The sequence below is a fragment of the Mus caroli genome, unplaced genomic scaffold (genome assembly GCF_978045245.1).
Source record: "Mus caroli unplaced genomic scaffold, Mus_caroli_1 scaffold_11, whole genome shotgun sequence".
NCBI lineage: Eukaryota > Metazoa > Chordata > Mammalia > Rodentia > Muridae > Mus > Mus caroli.
Window position 1 is genome coordinate 36283895 of NW_028227266.1, and position 21628 is coordinate 36305522.

Below are 21628 nucleotides of genomic sequence, written 5' to 3' on the forward strand. Positions count from 1 at the left end.
TTAACAATATTGATCAAAATGCAAATTCATTCACAATTGAGCACTAATATAACCTTATAATATTTAGGTTAAAATACAAGTTAAGGAAACCAAGTGTCACACAAGGTAGATTACATTATTCAACAGCTTATGAGAAAGTATAATTAATTTTTATTTAAAATCAAGTATCTAAGAAAATATCTGTGTACTATTTTAATTAAAACCATTTCAGAAAAATAAAACTTTTTAAAATAACTGAATGTTTAGATCCTTCCTGTTTTCAATTGTCATGTGGTCACTGAATGTGTAGTAAAGTATTAATAGAAAACAAAAACTTGTAGACACATTTTTCATGCCAGAGCACACCTGCATTTCTTCTCAATGCAGAGGAATACACCTAGTGTCTAAGTTTACTAGATAAACTTATGACTTTATGCTTTATGACTGTGCTATATCCCCAGGTCTGGGTTCTCTGAGACAATGTCTCACCATTTCCTGCTTACTTGAACTTACTTTGATGTCCTTTGGATGATGTCCAACTTAATCCCAGCAAGAACACTGGAAATGGAGATACTTGCCACTTTATACCACATCAGACTTTCTACTGTGTTGTAAAGGAAACTCAAGTCACCCTTTTTTGTACTTCAGGGTTTCTCAGCCTTGGATTCTGGGATTTGGTGTTTGAACAATGATGTCCATTCATGTGTGTGCTCTCAAGTCGTAAACACCTTCATTGTCCCCTCCATCATTTCTTTCAGATGCCCTTGGAGATTTTCATGATTTAGTCTTTAGTTGCCCTGGGGGATCAATTATATTTAAGTTTACTACACTACTCTTCATCAAGATTAAAATATTAGAAGCTTAGTAATAGATATGAGATCATTCTCCTGTTTGCCAGCCTGCCTGATAGACTAACCTCAGACTGAGGCTTCTTGACAAATTCTATTTCCCTCTAGCATGATAAAGCCTTTGCCTGTGAAAATGGTTCAATATTTTCAATTCAATTCTACAAACATTTCAGGGATTCTTTATGTATCTAAAATGCACATTGCTATTTAGAACAAAATTTTTGAATAGGACAGTGTAAACTTCCAGTCACTTTATGAATCCTTCTAGTAAGGCCCTCTAAAAAGCATGTACTACCATATATACAGAGGAAAATTATCAATCAGTATAAAGTATTCCATGTAGACATGATTTTATTGAAAGATCAATGCTGATTGAATATTTATAAGGTTCTAAAGTATTTTTATAAGTACAATGGTTTTTTTATTAAGAAATTAAAAAGAGCTCACTTAGTAGAGTTGGAAAATTATGCACTGGAGCTTCAACCACAAAATTGGGGAGTGAGCTAAGCCGTGTATGATTCCTGAACCATGGCATTTCAAGCTTCTTTCCTGGACTCTGTCATAATTTCCTGATGTTCTGAAAACTAAGACAATTATGAAATCATCCATGGAGTAAGGAACAAACCCTGTGGGGTTCCTTAAATGTCACATTGCATTGCAGCATATCAAGAAAAAAATCTCAATGACATAAACTGTAAAGGAGTGAATTTAAGGTCTGTGCAAGCATCTGAGCATTTTTCAAAAGGCTTGCTTTTATATACATAGGGAGGGAGTCTCTTACTTGCAATGAGACTATCCTGTGTTCACATATTAAATCTTAGCCCAGAGATTATTTGATTTCATTAAATATTCCATGGATTTCAAAATGAGGCAGAAGTAAGAAGGTCATTTGAGGTTGCTGGTTGCCAGCCTAGCCCAAAAGTATGAGCACTATCTTCAGCAAGCAAGTCTACTTCATGTGATCAAGGATGAAAGTTATGGAGGTCACACAGTGATGCCCTCCTCTGGCCTGACATGTTTCTCCAGACACATTCATGCATACACACACACACACACACACACACACACACACACACACACAGACACACACGTATATGTTAGTCTGCACATACATATGTATATAACATAAACGCCTATACTACACACACATTAACACACAAAAGCAGTTTTAATGAAAACAAATTCAAAACTCCAAAAAGATTCTTATCATGTTGAAGTGAAATATAGAAACTGAACTATCTAAGAGTTGTGACTAGGGATTCTAATTCCTGTATTGAAAAACTGAGCTACACATGTAATTAGGGATACCATCTACCTTTTTGAAGCCTCAATGTCACCTCTGTGAGGCTTCCCTTTGGGACCTTCATTCATTTAATACAACGTGTCTTATGCTTTCTTTTTTTTTTCAACCTTTTAGTAGATATTTTCTTCATTTACATTTCAAATGCTATCCCGAAAGTCCCATATACCATCCCCCTGCCCTGCACCCCTGCCAACCCACTCCTACTTCTTTGCCCTGGCATTACTCTGTACTGGGGCATATAAACTTTGCAAGACCAAGGGGCCTCTTTTCCCAAAATTGCTGGATTGGGCCATCTTCTGCTACATATGCACCTAAAGACATGAGCTCAGGGGGTACTGGCTAGTACATATTGTTGTTCCTTCTAGAGGGTTGCAGACCCATCAGCACCTTGGGTATTTTCTCTAGCTCCTCCATTGAGGTCTATGTGTTGCATCCAATAGATGACTTCGAGCATCCACTTTTGTATTTTCCAGGCACTGTCATAGTCTAACCAGAGATAGTTATGTCAGGGTCCCTTCAGCAAAATCTTGCTGGTGAATGCAATAGTGTCTGTGTTTGGTGGCTGATTATGTCATGGATCCCCCAGTGGGGTAGTCTCTGGATGGTCCATCCTTTCTTCTCAGCTCCAACCTTTGTCCCTGTAGCTCCTTCCATGGGTATTTTGTTCCCTATTCTAAGGAGGAATAAAGTATCCACACTTTGGTCTTCCTTCATCTTGATTTTCCTGTGTTTTGAAAATTGTGTCTTAGATGTTTTAAGTTTCTGGGATAATATCAACTTACCAGTGAGTGCATATCAAGTGAGTTCTTTTGGGATTGGGTTCCCTCACTCAGGAAGGTATCTTCCAGATACATCTATTTGCCTAAGAATTTCATGAATTCGTTGTTTTTAATTGATGAGTAGTACTCCATTGTGTAAATGTACTACTTTTTCTGTATCCATTCCTGTGTTGACGGGCATCTGGGTTCTTTCCAGCTTCTGGCTATTATAAATAAGGCTGCTATGAACTTAGTGGAGCATGTGTCCTTATCACAAGTTGGAATATCTTCTGGGTATATGTACAGGAGAGGAATACCTGGATCTTCCGATAGTACGATACCCAATTTTCTGAGGAAGTGCCAGTCTGATTTTCAGAGTTGTTGTACCAGCTTGCAATCCCACCAACAATAGAGGAATGTCCCTCTTTCTCCACATCTTGGTAAGCATCTGCTGTCACCTGAATTTTTGATCTTAGCCATTCTGTCTGATGTGAGGTGGAACCTCAGTGTTGTTTTGATTTGCATTTCCCTGATGATTAAGGATGATATAAGATACAATTTGATAAACGCATGAAACTCAAGAAGAATGAAGACCAAAGTATGGACACTGTGCACCTTCTTAGAATTGGGAACAAAACACCCAGGGAAGGAGTTACAGAGACAAAGTTCGTAGCTGTGATGAAAGTATGGACCATTTAGAGACTGCCGTATCCAGGGATCCATCCCATAATCAGCTTCTAAACGCTGACACCATTGCATACACTAGCAAGATTTTGCTGAAAGGACCCAAATATAGCTGTCTCTTGTGAGACGATGCCGGGGCCTAGGAAACACAGGAGTGGATGTTCACAGTCAGCTATTGGATGTATCACAGGGATCCCAATGGAGAAGCTAGAGAAAGTACCCAAGGAGCTAAAGGGATCTGCAACCCTATTGTTGGAACAACATGATGTACTAACCAGAACCCCGGAGCTCTTGTCTCTAGCTGCATATGTATCGAAAGATGGCCTAGTCGGCCATCAATGGAAAGAGAGGCCCATTGGACTTGCAAGCTTCATATGCCCCAATATAGGGGAATGCCAGGGCCAAAAGAATGGGAATGGGTGGGTAGGGAAGTGGGGGGCGCTATGGGGGACTTTTGGGATAGCATTGGAAATGTAATTGAGGAAAATATGTAATAAAAATATTAAAAATCAAAAAAAATTAAAAAAAAAAGGATGTTGAACATTTTTTTTTCAGGTGCTTCTGAGCCAATCACTATTCCTAAGTTTAGAATTCTTCATTTAGCTCTGAACCCCTTTTTTAATGGGGTTATTTGAATTTCTGGAGTCCAACTTATTGAGTTGTTTGTATATATTGGATAGTATTTTCCTATTGGATGTAAGTTTGGTAAAAATCCTTTTCCAATATGTTGGTGGTATTTTTGTCTTATTGACAGTGTCTTTTGCCTTACAGAAATTTGGAATTTTATGAGGTCCCATTTGTCAATTTTTGATCTTACAGTACAAGCCCTTGCTGTACTGTTCAGGAATTTTCCCCCTGTGCCCATGTCTTTGAGGCTTTTCACCACTTTCTCCTCTATAAATTTCCATGTCTCTGGTTTTATGTGGAGTTCTTTGATCCACTTAGACTTGAGCTTTGTAAAAGGAAATAAGAATGGATCAATTCCATGGTCTCTCAACAAGAGAGGGATTGATTCCAGCATCTCTCCATTTACTTTGATGTTGGCTACTGGTTTGCTGTAGATTGCTTTTATTATGTTTGGCTACGGGCCTTGAATTCCTGATCTTTCCAAGACTGTTATTATGAATGGGTGTTGGATTTTGTTAAATAATTTCTCTGCATCTAAGGAAATGACCATGTGATTTTTGTCTTTGAGTTTGTTTGTATAGTGGATTACATTGTTTGAATTCCATATATTAAACCATCCCTGCATCCCTGGGATGACGCTTACTTGGTCATGATGGATGATCATTTGATGTGTTCTTGAATTCCATTTGGGAGGATTTTATTGAGTATTTTCGCATCGATATTCATAAGGGAAATTGGTTTGAATTTCTCTATCTTTGTTGGGTCTTTCTGTGGTTTAGGTATCAGAGTAATTGTGGCTTCATAGAATTAATTGGGTAGAGGATCTTCTGTTTCTATTCTGTGGAATAGTTTGAGAAGAACTAGAATTATGTCTTCTTTGAAGGTCTGATAGAACTCTGCACAAAACCCATCTGGTCCTGGACTTTTTTTGGTTGGGATACTACTAATGAATGCTTCAATTTTCTTAGGGGATATAGGACTGTTTAGGTCATTAATCTATTCCTGATTTAACTTTGGTAATTTGTATCTTTCTAGAAATTTGTCCGTTTCATTCAGATGTTCCAGGTTTGTTGAGTATAGCCTTTTGTAGTGGGATCTGATGGTGTTTTGGATTCCTCAGGTTCTGTAGTTATGTCTTCCTTTTCATTTCTGATTTTGTAAATTAGGATACTCTTCCTGTGCCCTCTAGTGGGTCTGGCTAAGGGTTTATCTATCTTGTTGATTTTCACAAAGAACCAGCTCCTGGTTTGGTTGAGTCTTTGAATAGTACTTTTTGTTTCCAGAGAGGAACAATTTGTTCACTTTGGAGTGATTGCTGTTTTCCGTGCTCTCTAGTCAGATTCTGAAAGGAAAAAGATATGGAATTTTTAGGGGCATAGTTCCTTTTCTTTTGGAAGTAGGTACCACCTTAATTCTTTATGAACATTCTAGCTGTACCATATTTACTATGTGGTAATCATCTCACTTTAATATTTTCTAAATTTTAGGGTTTATTTTAACCAAAAATTAATATTTTAAAGAAAATATTTTCGTGTCTGTATTGTTAAAAACTTTTGTATAGTATTTCAATTTGTCAAACTTTGGTCTTAGTATTTCTAAATATTATTTCTAAATGTCACCATTTATTAAGAGATACAGCTCAGAAAATAAAGTAGTTGATTTGAATCATGACTTAAAAAGCTTTTTCCAAAAACAATTGCACAGAACATATAAATGTAAGAGACTTATCTATTAAAGAACTATTATTAGCCAGGTGATGGTGGCACATGCCTTTAATCCCAGCACTTGGGAGGCAGAGACAGGTGGATTTCTGAGTTCGAGACCAGCCTGGTTTACAAAGTGAGTTCCAGAACAGCCAGGAATATATATAGGAAACCTGTCTCAAAAACAAACCAAACCAAACAAACAAACACAAAAGAATTACTGGCAAACTTTCCAGAATAAGAATTTTGTTCTTCAAATTTTTTTCTTGCTCCTTCAACCTTTGTGAATAGAGAGTATCAAAGCAGAGACACAGAAACAGAAAGTAAAAAATTAAAAATTTGTTTCATTGTTCTGTTACATGATAAAATTTTATTGATTATTTCACAAAACAAATGTTTATAATGAATTAGTATTGATATAATGTTATTTGCAGATGATATTATAGTATATATAAGAGACTCCAAAAAATCCTTCAAGTAAAACTTATAGCTTACAAACACTGTCAGGAAAGTGCAAGGTTTCAACATTAATTTACATGAATCAGTAGCCCTCCTATATACCAATAACAAATTTATTGAGAAGGAAACCATGGAAAAAATACCTTTCACTATAGCCCTACATAGTACATAAATTATCTTTGTTAACATTAACCAAAAAAGTGAAAGATTTGTATTAGGAGCAAAGAAGGGTAATTGGGGAAGGGATTTGTGTGGCTGGGACTGGAAGCATGGGATAGAAGGAGAGGAGGGGGCAACATCCAGATGTAAAGTTATTAGTAATAATGACAATAATAATAATAAAAATAATACATCAGCTAACTGGCCCATAAAAAATAATGTTCAATTTATTTCCTGGCTTCCATGAACATTTGAATACACACACACACACACACACACACACACACAGACACACATTCTTCCCCCCAAAGGGTAAAAGGTAAAAGGCAGCTCCTTAAGAAAGTACTAAATGAAACAAATTTAGACCAATAGCTATTAACCAGCAATATGACTAGCAAAGGAAACAGTTTGATTTGGGGCTGTAATTCAACTACTATAGTGTGACACCTTTAGTTTAAAAAAACCAACAAACAAACAGCATTTATGTTCTTCATTCATTGACATTGATTTGGACATTTTAGTCAAAACTGGTTAAAGATATCTTGAAGAATTAAATTAACAAAGAACTTCCACACTACAATCCATACATCCAAATAAGGATGGCTGAATATTTTTCAGAAGAGGAACTAAAATAGATATCAGCGGTAGAGAGACTGAGGGAACTGAGTGGGAGAGAGGATGGGGAGGGAAGCATACTGGGGTTGTGATCAGATCAGATGTGAAAAGAGCAGGAAAGAGAGAATGGAACAGGTGTCAGGGGTAGGATGTGTGGGGTGGGATCAGTATTCACTAGTACTTGCTGGAAACTTGGGGTGAAGGGAGGATCAGGGGTCTTTGGGTTGCAACTCATGCTGAGACACCTAGCAGTGGGGAAAATAAATCAGCTGGTGAATGCTTTCAGTAACCAGGCAGCACTCCCAGTGGAGAGACAAGGACAGTAACCCAGCCATAATATCTTCAACACAAAATGTGACCTTCCTAAAAGTTATACCGGAACAAAGAACAGAGACTGAGGGAATGTGTAAGCAATGATTGGAGCAACCTGAGACCTATCCCATGGATAAGAAACAATCTCTGACAGTATTAATGACACTCTCTTATAATTGTCAACAAGAACCTAGCATAACAGTTCACTGAGAGGTTGTACCAGATACAGAAACCTACTGCTAAATATAGGAAGGACCTCTGGGAGTCTTAACGGGAGAGTTGGAGATAGGATTGCTGGTCCTGAAGAGGACAGGAACCCCACAGGAAGATTAAGAGTGTCAAGTACATTCAACCCTTAAGATTCCCAGAGACTGAACCACTTACCAAATAGTGAACATGGCGCTGGAGCTAGGCCCCCTGTACATTTGTAGCAGATGAGCAGTTTCTCTTCATGTAGGTCCTCCAACACCTAGAGCAGTGGCTGTCCCTGAATGTGTTGCTTGCCTGCCTGCCTGCCTGTGGATCCTGCTCCCCTAACTCGATTACCTGTTTGGCCTCAGTTGAAGGTGTGCCTTTGTGAATTGATGTGAAGGGTGGGAGTTGAGTGTGGGATGCAGTGGGTTGGGATTCAGGGTTGATATCTCGGAGGGATATTACCTATAAGATATTAGAGACATATCTCAGAAGGTCCAAGTAAAGCATCTAGAAAAAAGACTCTCATATGTATGGTTAGGCTATGATCCACAAACCATTCAAAGAAAATTACCCAAGAATGTAGTTTTCAATATTATTTTTTGAATAACAAGAAATTATATAGAAAATAACAAAATAAACTCAATTTTTGTAGATTCATTCTAACTTATACAGAAATATTCTTACATATATCACAGTTCAATTGCAAAATTTGAATATACAATTCCTATGAGTATTAACAGAAATATTTTTAGTAATCTTAGTTTCACTCATATTAGAGTTCCAGTTTGTGATTTATTTTCAAATAAAACAAACTGAATTACTTTAAAATTAATTTTGCTATGTTGGAATAATGAAATATAATAAAATAATACAGAGCAATTAAAGCCAGCAGGGGACCAAATAGAAAAACAAAGAAACAGTAATGGGAGATTTCTCGAGTTTCTTGATAACTTATTCATTGATGAAATGACAATTGAAGGGAATTAAGGTTAATACACTATGCTGGAGAACTGTAAGAATGTCAATGTACTGACAGTAAATAATGGTAATAAATTTTATAACAGGATACTCTGGTTTCTACATATTTGTAAATTAAATTAGTTTGGAAAATCTGTCTTGAAAATTAAATGTGAATTAATACAAAATTCTATGATTTTTTTCTTTTAAAACAATAAAAACTTGTTTCCCTTGAGCAAAATGTTGACAACTTGTATATCTGATACAAAATAGTATATGTAATTTTTAAGCATAAGAATATAATCAGGTAATTTCTCTACCCCAAGAAAAACAAGAAACCGACTTGAACATCATTTTCATCAAAAAATTTGAAGTAAATGGCAATTATTTATAAGGAAAACATTTAACAATATCGATCAAAATGCAAATTCATTCACAATTGAACACTAATATAACCTTAAAATATTTAGGTTAAAATACAAGAATAGGAAACCAAGTGTCACACAAGGTAGATTACCACATTGAACAGCTTATGAGAAAGTATAATTTATTTTTACATAAAATCATATACCTAAGAAAATATATCTGTACTAGTTTAATTAAAACAATTTTTCAGAAAAATAAAGTTTTTTAAGATAACTGAGTATTTAGAATTTGGTGTTTGTACAATGATGTGTATTGCACATTTCTGCTCTCAATTCTTAAACACCTTCCTTTTCCCCTCCATCATTTCTTGGAGATTTTCATGATTTAGTCATTAGTTGCCCCGGGGAATCAGTTATGCTTAAGTTTACTACACTACTCTTCATCAAGATTAAAACATTAGAAACATAGAAATAGAAATGAGATCATTCCCCTTTTTGCCAGCCTGTCTGATAGACTAACCTCAGACTGGAAGCTTCGTGACAAATTCTGTTTACTTCTAGCATGTTTAAGCCTTTGCCTATGACCATGCTTCAACACTTTCATTTCAATTGTACAAACACTTCAGGGATTCTTTAGCTATCTAAAAGGCACATTGCTATTTACAACAGAATTTAATGAGTAGGACAGTGAGTAGGAGAGTGTAACATCCAGTCACTATATGTATCCTTCCTGTAAGGAACTCTAAGAAGAATATTAATACAGTATATACATAGGAAAATTACACTGAGCCTTTTCAATAGGTGTGCTTTTATATACATAAGGAGGGAGTGTCTTACTTGCAATGAAACTATCCTATGTTCACATATGATATCTTAGCCGTGAGATTATTTGGATTCATTAAATTTTCCATGGATTTCAATATATGTGAGAACGGTGTTTTGATTTGAATATCCAATGACTAGTGCCATTAATATAATAATGTTCCTTTTTCATGAAGACATTGTAGTACAAACAGTTTAGTTGCATTTTAACTAATATAGGTTCTGAAGAGGCAGATTCTTCTCCTCTGGAGGAATCCAGGATAGAGCTGAAACAGTGTCATTGAAGCTGTGTAGATCATAAGGATGCTTTATATATGGGGCATAGTTTTAGAAAAATTCAACTTCAGTGGAAAATATGACCAGATATTGAACCTAATGTTTTACATGGTATCCACTCACTGACAAGTGACTATTAGCACAGAAGCTTGGAATACCCAAGATACAATTCACAAAACACATGAAACTCAAGAAGAAGGAAGACCAATGTGTGGATACTTCAATCATTCTTAACAGGGGGAACAAAACCCATGGAAGGAATTACAGAAACAATGTGTGAAGCAGAGACTGAAGGAATGACCATCCAGAGACAGCCTTACATGGAGATCCCTTCCAAATACCATCACCAAAGCATGAAACTTTTGTGGATGCCAACAAGTGCTTACTGAGAGAAGCCTGTTCTCGCTGTCTCCTGAGAGACTCCACCAGTGCCTGACAAATACAGAGGTGGGTGCTCATAGCCTACCATTGGACTGAGCACAGGGTCCCTAATGAAGGAGCTAGAGAAAGGACCTAAGGAGCTGAAGAGGTTTACAGCCCCATAGGAAGAACAAGAAATATGAACTAACCAGTACCCCCTGATCTTCCAGGGAGTAAATCAACAACCAAAGAGTACATATGGTGGGACTCATGGCTCCAGCTGCATATGCAGCAGAGGATGATCTAGTCAGTCAGCAACGGGTTAAGCCCTTGCTCCTGTGAAGGCTCTATGCCTCAGTGTAGGGAAATGCCAAGGCCAGGAAGCAGGTGTGGGTGGATTGGTAAGCAGGGAGAAGGACGGATGGACAGTGGTGTTTCAAGGGGAAACCAGGAAAGGGGACAACAGTTGAAATGTAAATCAAGTAAATATCTAATCAAAAAGAATAATTTCATTGACTTCTTTTTTCCAGTTGGGTTTATTCAATTCTATGTCTCTGGGCAATCCCACCTCTGGGTCCTAGCTCTCCAGGCTGTGTCAGTATAAGCCCCATTTCATGGCATGGATCTCAATAAGGATCAGTCATTAGACACTTGTACAATTTTCTGTGCCATCTATACCACAGTCCATCTATTAGGTAGAACTAATTATACGTTGAAGATTTTATGGCTGATTTGGTGACCCAAAGCTTCCACTGGAAGTCTTTCCTGGTTAGAGATGACCTGTATAGGTTTCATATGCACCATGTGAAGGAGTGAAGCTAGGGTCACCTTTATAGATTTTTTTGACTTTCCATTTCCCTAGGCTTCTAGCTAATCCAATAAATGGCCTTCACTTCTATTTTCTCTCCTACTACTTTCTCGCTCCATCTTCCTTCCGATCTGGGCCCTCCTGTTCCCACCCTTACCTCACCCCTCTCTAGACCATCCCTAGTCTACCCACAAAACTATTCTGTTTCTCATGCCTAGTGAGATTGCTACTTATCTTCTCTGGTCTGTGGATTCTACCATAGTTTTCATTTACTTTATTGCTAATATCCACTTATAAGTGAGTACATTCCATGTTTGTCTTTCTGGGTTTGTGGAGTCTATACAGGATGATGATCTTTCTATTTTCATCCTTTTGTCTCAAATTTCATAATGTTCTTGTACTTAATAGCTCTGTAATACTCCATTGTAGAACTATAGCACGTTTTTTTATTTGTTCTTTAGTCAAGGGATATCTAGGTTATTTCAGATTCCCTGTTCTCAAATGAATCTCACTTGTTTCTGGCTGATGTAAAGCTATTCAACACAGGGAATATTTGTAAAGTCTAGTTTTTCTGAATGAAAGCAGTAGGGAAAAATCCAGAAAGAATAGTGAAATTAGAGGCCCCATAAAAGTACTAGTTTTACAGGGAACATGGTATCTATACATGAAAGTTTCTACAAGGAGGTTTAAGGAAAGCATAAGACCAATTGAAGCACTGCAGCTCGTAATAGAGCTATTAATTTTGTTCCACAAAAAAGTACAATTTTATGCATTAAAGAATTGTATGAATATTAATTTTATTTTGACTTTCTAGGTATAAAGTATTTCTGAATATCAACAAGGCTGACAATATGGCTTAGTGACTTTATACTATCCTGCTTTTTATGGCTCTATTCACATCATAGCAGGAGTTAAATTCAGCATGTATCATGAGTTTGGAAAGCACAAAATCACATATAACAATGATTATGTACAAATTTTATTATATTATCATATTTTATGTTTCATTTGTTTTGTTATGGAGGGATGTTTTGTGTATGTGTTTTGTTATATTTTGGTTTTGATATAAGGTCTCTTAGTTAGAGCTTTACTGATGTAAAGAGAAACCATGACCAAGGCAACTCTTATAAGGACAGGACTTAATTGGGCCTCGCTAATAGGTTCAGACCTTTTGTCCAATATCACCAAGACTGAAACATGGCAGCTTCCTGGCAGGCATGGTACAGGAGGAGCTGAGAGTTCTACATCTTCATCTAAAGACTGGTAGCAGAATACTGTTTTCCAGAGAGCTAGGATGAGGGTCTTAATGGGGGACCTTTGGATAGCATTGGAAATGTAATTGAGGAAAATAAGTAATAAAAATAATATTAAAAACAAACAAACAAACAAACAAAAACCTAACAGGGCATGTGGAAATAAACAGTTTATCAGGAGCTCAAAAAAAAAAAAAAAAAGGACCTCCCCCACAGTGACACACCTACTCCAACAAGGCCACACCTTCTTCAACAGGGTTACACCTTCTAATCTTGCCATTCCCTGGATGGAGCATATACAAATCATCACACAGGAATTCTCTGTGTATCCCTGGCTTTCATAGAACTCTGCCTCCTGAGTGTTGGGATTTTAGGCATATAATACCACAATTCTTACCTTGTTTTAATATTTGGCATTTTATCATTTGAATATTAATTATCATGCAGATATAAATATCTCATTTCAGGTTCAAACTGGGGTGCAAATGTAAACACTGGTAATTTTCCTTTAAAAGTTTCCTCTGTTCATTTTTCATAATCTATAAATGAGATTTACTAACATCCTTAACAATGTCAGCCAAACTATTTCTCCCTAGCAATTTAGGATTTAATAGTGTGTTGCACAAATAATGTTACCTTTATGTAGCAAGTATTAGATTACACTTTATGAAATCAAAAGCAACTATTTCTTTTCTTTTTTTTAAATTAAGTTAATTTTTTAAACTCCATATTTTATCCCCCCCCCCTCCATCCACCGTCTGACTGTTCTAATCCCATACCTCCTCCCCATTCTCCTGTCTCCACATGAATACCTCCATCCCCAACCCTACCTGACCTCTTAACTCCCTGGGGCCTCCTCCTGTCTCTTGAGGGTTAGGTGCATCATCTCTGAATGAACACAGACCCTGCAGTCCTCCACTGTATGTTTCTTGGAGGACCTCATATCAGCTGGTCTATGTTACCTGTTTAGGATTCTAGTATTTAAGAGATCTTTGGAGTCCAGATTAATTAAGATGGCTCGTCCTCCTAGAGGATCACCCTTCTCTTCAGCTTCTTTCAGCCTTCACTAATTCAAAATCAGGGGTCAGCTGAGTCTGTCCATTGGTTGGGTGTCATCAAGCTGTATTTAAATAAGATAGTATTGTGTATCTAAAGCAAACACTTGAGAATGTGATGCACCAGAGGATTTCAGGTCCTGGATAAATCTCTACAGGCAAAAGAGAAGAATGGAGAGATTAAAACATCATTACCACAAACTTTCCAAAACAGAACCTTGTAATGAAACAAGTGCCAGTGTTGGAACACTAAATTGTAAACAAGGACTTGCAGGAGGAGGCTTAGTGTAGCCAATTCTGACAAGGAAAACTCTGAAAGAGGGCTCAGTTATATGAGAGGCTTTATACATCTCATTTGTTTTCTTCTTTTTAATCTTTTTTAAAACTTAATTTAATTATTTTTACTTATTTACTTGACATTGTGCAAACTGACCCTCTCCTGTTTACCCCCTTCCACAATCCTTTTTCTTCCCCACCATTTTCCTTCTCCTCTAAGGAGGTGGGAAACATCCTGAGTATGCCTCCCACCCTGGAATGTCTAGTCTCTGTGAGGCTAGGCCCTTGCCTTCTCACTAAGACCAGACAAGGCAGCCAGGCCAGTATGGACATACAGGCAATAGCTTTTGGGATAGTCCCTGCTCTAGTTTTAAGGACCCATAGGAAGGTAATCTGCACATGTTCTACATATGAGTGGGAAAATCTCGGTCCAGCCTGTGTAAATTCTTCGGTTGGTGGTTCAGATTCAGAGAGTCCCAAGAGTCTAAGTTAGTTGACCATGCTGGTCTTTCTGTGGAGTTCCTGAACCTTCGGGGTCTACAATCCTTCCTGTTATTCTTACATATGAGCCCATAAGCTCCATCCACTGTTTGGCAGTGGGTATCCATAGTTTTCTGAATCAGCTGCTGAGTAGAGCTTCTCAGAGAACAACATACTCCTGTTGGCAAGCATAACAGAGTATCACTAATAATGTTAGGAATTGTTTTTTTATAAAGGGGATGGGTGTCAAGTTGGGACAATTATTGGTTTGCTATTTTCTCAATCCCTTCTTTGTCACCAGTCCTGCATTTCCTGTAGACAGAATAAATCTTGAGTTAAAAAATGTATGGGTAGGTTGGTGTCTCTATCACTCCACTGGGGATTCTGTCTGGCTATAGTAGGTGATCCCTTCAGCTTCCATATTGCCAATATAGTGAATCACAGGTAAGGTCACCCATTGATTCTTGTGTGCTTCTCTTGTCCCAGGTCTATGTCTATTCCTGGAGATGCTCTTTACCTCCTCATCACCATAAGTTGGAAATTTCCATTTATTTTCATGGCCATCTAGTAATCTCTCATTTCTTTCTCTACACCTGATCCTGACTATTTCATCCCCCTCCCCATCGTCCTCCATCATTGTTCCCTCTGTCCATCTGCCTCTTATGAAAATTTTCTTACCCCATCTAATTAAGATCTAAGTTCCTCACTTAGCCTACCATCTTGTTTAACTTAATTGGTTTTGTGGATAAAATATATCTCATAAAAGACATTTGGAAAATACCCTTGAAGGCATTGGTACAGGAGACAATTTTCTGGGCAGAACACAAATGGCTCAGGCTCTAAAGTCAACAACTGATAAACGGGACCTCATGAAACTGGAAAGCTTTTATAAGGCAAGGACACTCTCAATAGGACAAATATTCAGCCGAAGGATGGAAAATTATCTTCACCAACCCTACATCTGACAGAGGTCTAATATCCAAAATTTACAATGAACTAAAGAAATTAGACCCCAACAACTGAAATATCCCAATTAAAAAATGGGGTAGAAAACAAAACAGAGAATTCTCAACAGAAGAATCTCCAATGGCTAGGAAGCACTTAAAGAAATGTTCAACGTAATTGATCATCAGGGAAATGCAAATCAAAACAACAGTGTGATTCCATCATACAAAAATCAGAATGGCTAAGGTGAAAACCACTAGAGATAGCACCTACTCTTGAGGATGTAGAGCAATGGGAAAACTCCTCCAATCCTGGTGGGAGGGCAAACTTGTACAACCACATGGGAAATCAACTGGTCCTTTTCTCAGCTTACTCAGAGCAGTGAAGTAAACAAACTTACTCACTGTACCATCTCTCTAGCCCCATATTTCATATTCTTAATTGATTTAACAGATAATATCTAGTTCAAAAATAATTGTTACAGCAATGAATGTAACTACCATTATATGTATGTATAAACAAAGGATTTATAACAGTAATACTAGACTAATCCATCTTTTGATATCTAATACTATGTTAATTTTTTTGATTACTAGTAGGATCAATTCTATGGCTAATGATCTACATAGCCATATGTTTGTGACTCAGTTAATAGTATTGGGAATGACTATCATCTTGGAGACAGGGCATAGATCTAAATATTATGGTTACTTCCATAATATTTTTGTCACCACTATAGCATTGAAAAAAAGATTTCTAGGGAAATCAAGGATTGCAACTAAGCAGGACTACTGGATTTTCTCCTCTAATAGCATGAAAGGTACATGTCTGTACGATGAAAGCTAGCCAGTAGTGTTGGCACTTGGAAGTTGGTTCTAACATGAGTTCTCTATACCCTATGAGTCAAGTCCGTGGTATCTTCACTAAAAAAGTCTTACCATCAAGATTGAATAGTAATTCTTAGTTAGGATTCCTATAGACTTTATCAAATGCTATAACCAAATTTAAATCTGGAAAGCTGGTTCTTGCACTATCTCACACCACTTATTGTTCAAAATTACTTTGGGTTGCCTGGGTATTTGAGATTTCTGGTAATGTTTAACACTTTTTTTCATTTTTAATGAATCGTGATAACGCATTGCCTTTGTAGATTAATTTTGTTAGTCTGCCATTTTTACAATATTATCACAACAAGAATGTAAGGGGTCTTCAGCCCTTCGTATTTTCTTTTACTTTTTTTTCACTTTTGTCATAAAAGTGTACTGAACATATCATTCATTTCCTTAAATTTATTCCAAAACATTTAACTATTGAACACTATTGGGAATAGTATTCTTTTCATGTATTGTTTTATTTTTGTATATAAGAGCCTGCTGATCAGTGTGTGTTGATTTTATATTATTACACTATGCTAAATATTTTATCTGTTGTATGTATTTTGTGGTATTGTCTTAAGTTCTATGTCTAGGATCATATCATCTACCACTAAGGATTACTTGATTTCCTCTTCTATTTACATCTCACCTATATCCACACAAGCTTTATATTTAACAGGAGTGAAGAGAGTAGACATTCTTCTCTTATTCATGATTTTAGTAAAATTATTTGAATTTTCATTATTTAACATTATGTTTGCTCTAGGCTTGTATATTATTTTTATGATGTTTGAATATGTATTTTATATTCCTAGATTCTCCAGGAAATTATTATGAAGAGATATTGGATTTATTCAAAGCCTTTAAATCATCTAATAAGGTGATCACACTGGAAAAAATTGAGCTGGTGTTCAAAGGGTCATATCTTCATACATGATGTGGTCTTTGTAGAGGGAGGTATTGATTCCCCATTTGGTTCTTGATTTGTCAATAAAGACATTAGAAACCAACTTCTGGGCATAGGGGATAAGGTTGAATTTTCTGGTCCCAGGAGTAAGAGGAAAGGAACAAGATAAAGTGATTCCTTTTTTTTTTTATTTGTCCAGGCTATGGTGATTGGTACACAAATTTCTTGGAAGACCTGGGGGCTACTGGAATCAGTGGCAGCCTCCACCACCATCAGAATTCTGATATAGGATAGCTGGTGAATTTAGAGCAATAGATTCTGCACCCAGGAGTTGTGTTATATGTCTTTTTTAAAGTGTAAGAACTGTCTTGTGTTTTCCATCCACAAAACAAAGGTGGGAAGAAAAAGGGCACAGAAGAGGTGGTCATTGGCAGTTTGGCTGAGCTTGCCACAGGGTGGTGGAGAAGGATCTCAGCTCCTGGAATTCCTGGGAAAAGCATTATCTGGCAGTAAGTAGAACTGACTGAAGCAGGCAGCTCTTAGTCACATAGCCTAGCTTAGCATTGCAGAGCCCTTGAGAAAGATCAAGCTTATTTGTAAATATACATGCTACAGGTATTTCCTGTGACATTCAATATTTTTATTTGTTATTTAATTTTAGAATTTCAGTATTATATTACTAGGGAACTCCTTTTTGGTTCTTTCTATTGAGTGGACCATATTCCTCTTGCTCTGTGATAAGCATTTTCTTCCTTCAATTTAGGAAATGTTCTTTTGTTTCTGTGTGCCTGCCTCCTCACATTGCTCCTTTGGTGTCTTTATGTCTTGTTCCACTCTTAAAATTTCCTGCTAAACTTTTAAAATAATATTATGATATAAATATTTTTCATACACTTTTTTATCATTTTTCCTTCCCATTTTTTCTTCCCATACATCTTCCCCCTGAACTGCACTGAAATTCAAGATTTCACCCCATACCTCTCTCTCTGAAAAATCAAACAAACAAACCCAAAAGTTAAGATAAAACAAAAATGCAAAGTAGTTATTAAGGCTATTTTGTGTTGGCTATTTCTGAGCATAAAGCCTGTCTGGAGTTTGAATGATATACTCAGTGTCTTTCTATAGAGGAGAAAAAATCCTGCGTTTCAGCCTTAGATTTGAACATGTTCCTTTAGTGAGTTTGACAAGTATGTTTTCTGTACCTTTATTTGGGTTTCTTCTTTTATTGCCATATATTTCATGCTTTTGTAGTGACTTATGGCTCTCTTCTTAGGTTTTATTCAATTTATCATTTTCTTTGACTGAGTGGTTTACTTCTACTTTGCCTTCAGTACCTGATAATATCTCTTAAATTTGATTCATTTTACTGGTATAGTTTTAATATTACATGTTTTGTTAAGTTTCTTCAATATTGTAGTTTACATTTTATTTCACTTACATTTTTTTCAAAAATTCTAATTTTAAATTAACTAATTCAAATATATTTTTATCCTTAATTGTTTAACTTATTTTCTTTTTTGTTCAATTTTTAATTAGATATTTACTTCATTTACATTTCAAATGCTATCCCGGAAATCCCCTATACCCTCTGCCCATCCTTCTCCCCTACCCACCCACTACTACTTCTTTTCTTAACTATTTTTATTTTATGAGTCTACAATCAGCCTTAATATCCTACTTTATCTCTTTGACCATATATATAATTTGTTTTGTATTATTTGTCTTTTTAAAAGCTATGTTATATTCATAGTGATAAAATATCTTGCTTTTATCTTTTGTCTATGTGATTTAGTGGTTTCACTAGGAGACCTGGGCATGGGGAGGCAGAAGCTTAATAGTGTCTCATGGTATGGACATTTGTTCTACCTTTGTTGTGTGGTTATTGGGATCTAGGTAATTGTCATGATGGTAACAGGTTTTTGAGCAACCAAATGAGCTTAATGTTCACACTCACTGTTGATATGCAATTGGAATATCAGAAGAAGTTTTAGTTCTCATTCCATTATGCAAATTTCAGTTTCTTATTACAATAATCCCAATGATTTTTCGCATATTCTTATTGTAGATATTCAAAAGTTTGTAAAGGAATACACAAGGATGTTTTCAGGACACCAGGAAACGGATCATGGAATTGGAAGATATGGAATTTGCCTGGATATCATGTATTATAGGCTGTATGCAATGAAGAGGTAGTACTGTCATTATAAAACCAGATAGTCAGCTTCTTAGGAACAATACCTGAACTCTCCCTCTGAACTTTCCATGCCAATATGTACAGTCATTTACTTATATGTACACATGAAATTTAATATACATGCATATACATGTATAATCAGCCAAATAAAATAAAAACTAAACAACGTTATCACATTTGTGTCACGATTTATTTCAGATAAACTCTAAGTAATATTTTTCTAAACTTTCTCTTTTAACATTAAAAGTCAACAGTTTCATACAGACTCTTGAAGAACTTATCAAATTTATGTACAATGCATTTTATCCAATCCAGAAAATACTGTATGAAACACAGAATGTTTAATAAGCAACACTACTTTGGAACATAATAAAAGCTATATACCTACAATAGGGGAAAATACGGAGAAAAATTACCAAGGACTATTACTAGCAAATGTTTTCTAGATGCATGGCAATGACGCCCAAGAAGAAGATATGAGGTAAGATATTGTAGAAAATAGTATTGTGAACGTCATGTAAGAGAAATAATGTCATAGAATCTCATAAAATGAAAAATAAATGACAAAATTAAAACATATTCAACTCAAACTATGTAGTAGTCCTAGATAATGAGCTAATGAGAATTTTTGTACATTATACTTATCAGAAAAATTATCTTTGTTCAATCATTTTCTTCAGAGCAATTTTCACATCCTTATTCCTCAGACTGTAGATCAGGGGGTTGAGCATGGGAACAATGATGGTGTAAAATATAGAAGACACTTTTCCTTCATCCATAGAATGGGAAGATGATGGGTTCAGATACGTAAATGCAGCAGAGATATAAAAGACAGCAACAGCTGAGATGTGGGAGCTGCAGGTACTGAAGGCTTTAGATCGTCCCTCAGTGGATTTAATGCGTAGGATGCTGATAATGATGAAAGCATAGGAACTGAGGATAGTCAGGTTTGGGAAAATGGTATTAATTACAGTAAAAATTAGAATTACGAGCTCATTCACAAAAATATTAGAGCATGAGAGATTAAGGATAGAAATAAGATCACAGAAATAATGGTTGATCAAATCAGAGTTGCAGAAATCAACTCTAAATATACACCCTACATGAGCTGATGCACAAACTATGCTTATAATGTAAACTCCTAAAACAAGAGAAAGGCACATATGTTGGGACATGATGCTACTGTAAAGTAAGGGGCTACAGATGGCAACATAGCGATCATATGCCATTGCAGCCAGCATGTAACATTCTGAAACAGCAAAAATGACAAAGAAGCAAAGTTGAGTTATGCACTCAGGGTAGGAGATTTCATTCTTCTCCATCACGAAATTCACCAGCATTTTTGGGATAATGACAGTAGATTGACAGAGGTCAATGAAGGACAGACTGCTTAGGAAGAAGTACATGGGGGTGTGCAGGTGTGAGCTGAGCAGGATTAGGATGATCATGCCCAGGTTCCCCAGCACTGTGAGCAGGTAGATTCCAAGGAAGAGGAGGAAGAGTGGCAGCTGTAGTTCTGGTTGTTCTGTTAACCCAGAGAGGAAGAATTTGGTCACTGTGGAGTGATTGCTTTTTTCCATGTTCTCAGGTTGATTCTGAAAGGAAATCATGTAGACTTTTGAGGGACACAGTTGTTTTCTTTTGGAAGCAGGTACCACCTAAAATTCTTTATGACTACTTCTTACAGGACCATCTTCACTTTGTAGAAGTTGTCTCACTTTAATATTTTCTATATTTGATTTTCAAAGTTAATTATACTTTTTAGAAAATATTTTTTCTATTTAATGTTGAAAACTTTTATACTGTCTATTTTTAGCTTCACCATGTCAAACCTTTGAAGCAAGTATTTCTAAATACTATCTCTAAACTATATTATTTATTCAGAAGTACATATGAGGAAGTAGCTAATTGGAAGGATGACTTTAAAATCTTTTTCAAAACACAAGTTTGCCTAACTCAAAAATAGTGGAGGCATAATAATCCAGGGGCAATTACTGACAAAGTTTTTGGAATAAGTATTTTAATGTTTCAAAATTTCTTCCTTTTCTTTCAACTTGTATGAATCAGAGGGTCTCAAAAGCATATTCCCAGGGAAAAAAATGCAAGAATTACAAATATGTTTCCTTCTTCAGTTATATAACATATATATATATATATATATACATATATATATATACATTTACTATTTTATAAAGTAAATGTTCATAATGAATTAAGATTGATTTCACTTTATTTGTAGATCATACTATAGCATACATAAGTGACCCAAAAATACTTTCACATAACTTTTAGAGCTGATAAACATTGTCAGCAATGTGAGAAAATACAAGATTAATTTACATAAATCAGTAGCCCACCTATATATGAATAAATCTTTCTCAATAGCCACATAATATAAACTATCCCTAGTAAC

The 21628-nt window shown here is 36.1% G+C and overlaps 1 protein-coding gene across 1 annotated transcript; it reads right to left on the bottom strand.

Annotated features, from left to right (window-relative positions):
• Positions 1 to 19868: 19868 nt before the first annotated feature.
• Positions 19869 to 20795, bottom strand: LOC110302159 (olfactory receptor 8G17-like). Its single transcript, XM_021172959.1, has one exon. The coding sequence runs from the start codon at positions 20793 to 20795 to the stop codon at positions 19869 to 19871; it is 927 nt and encodes a 308-aa protein (XP_021028618.1).
• Between the last annotated feature and the right edge of the window lie 833 nt (positions 20796 to 21628).

What these genes read in the sequence shown, in the direction of transcription:
- LOC110302159 (XM_021172959.1), bottom strand. Translation starts at nt 20,795, where the DNA reads ATGGAAAAAAGCAATCACTCCACAGTGACCAAATTCTTCCTCTCTGGG.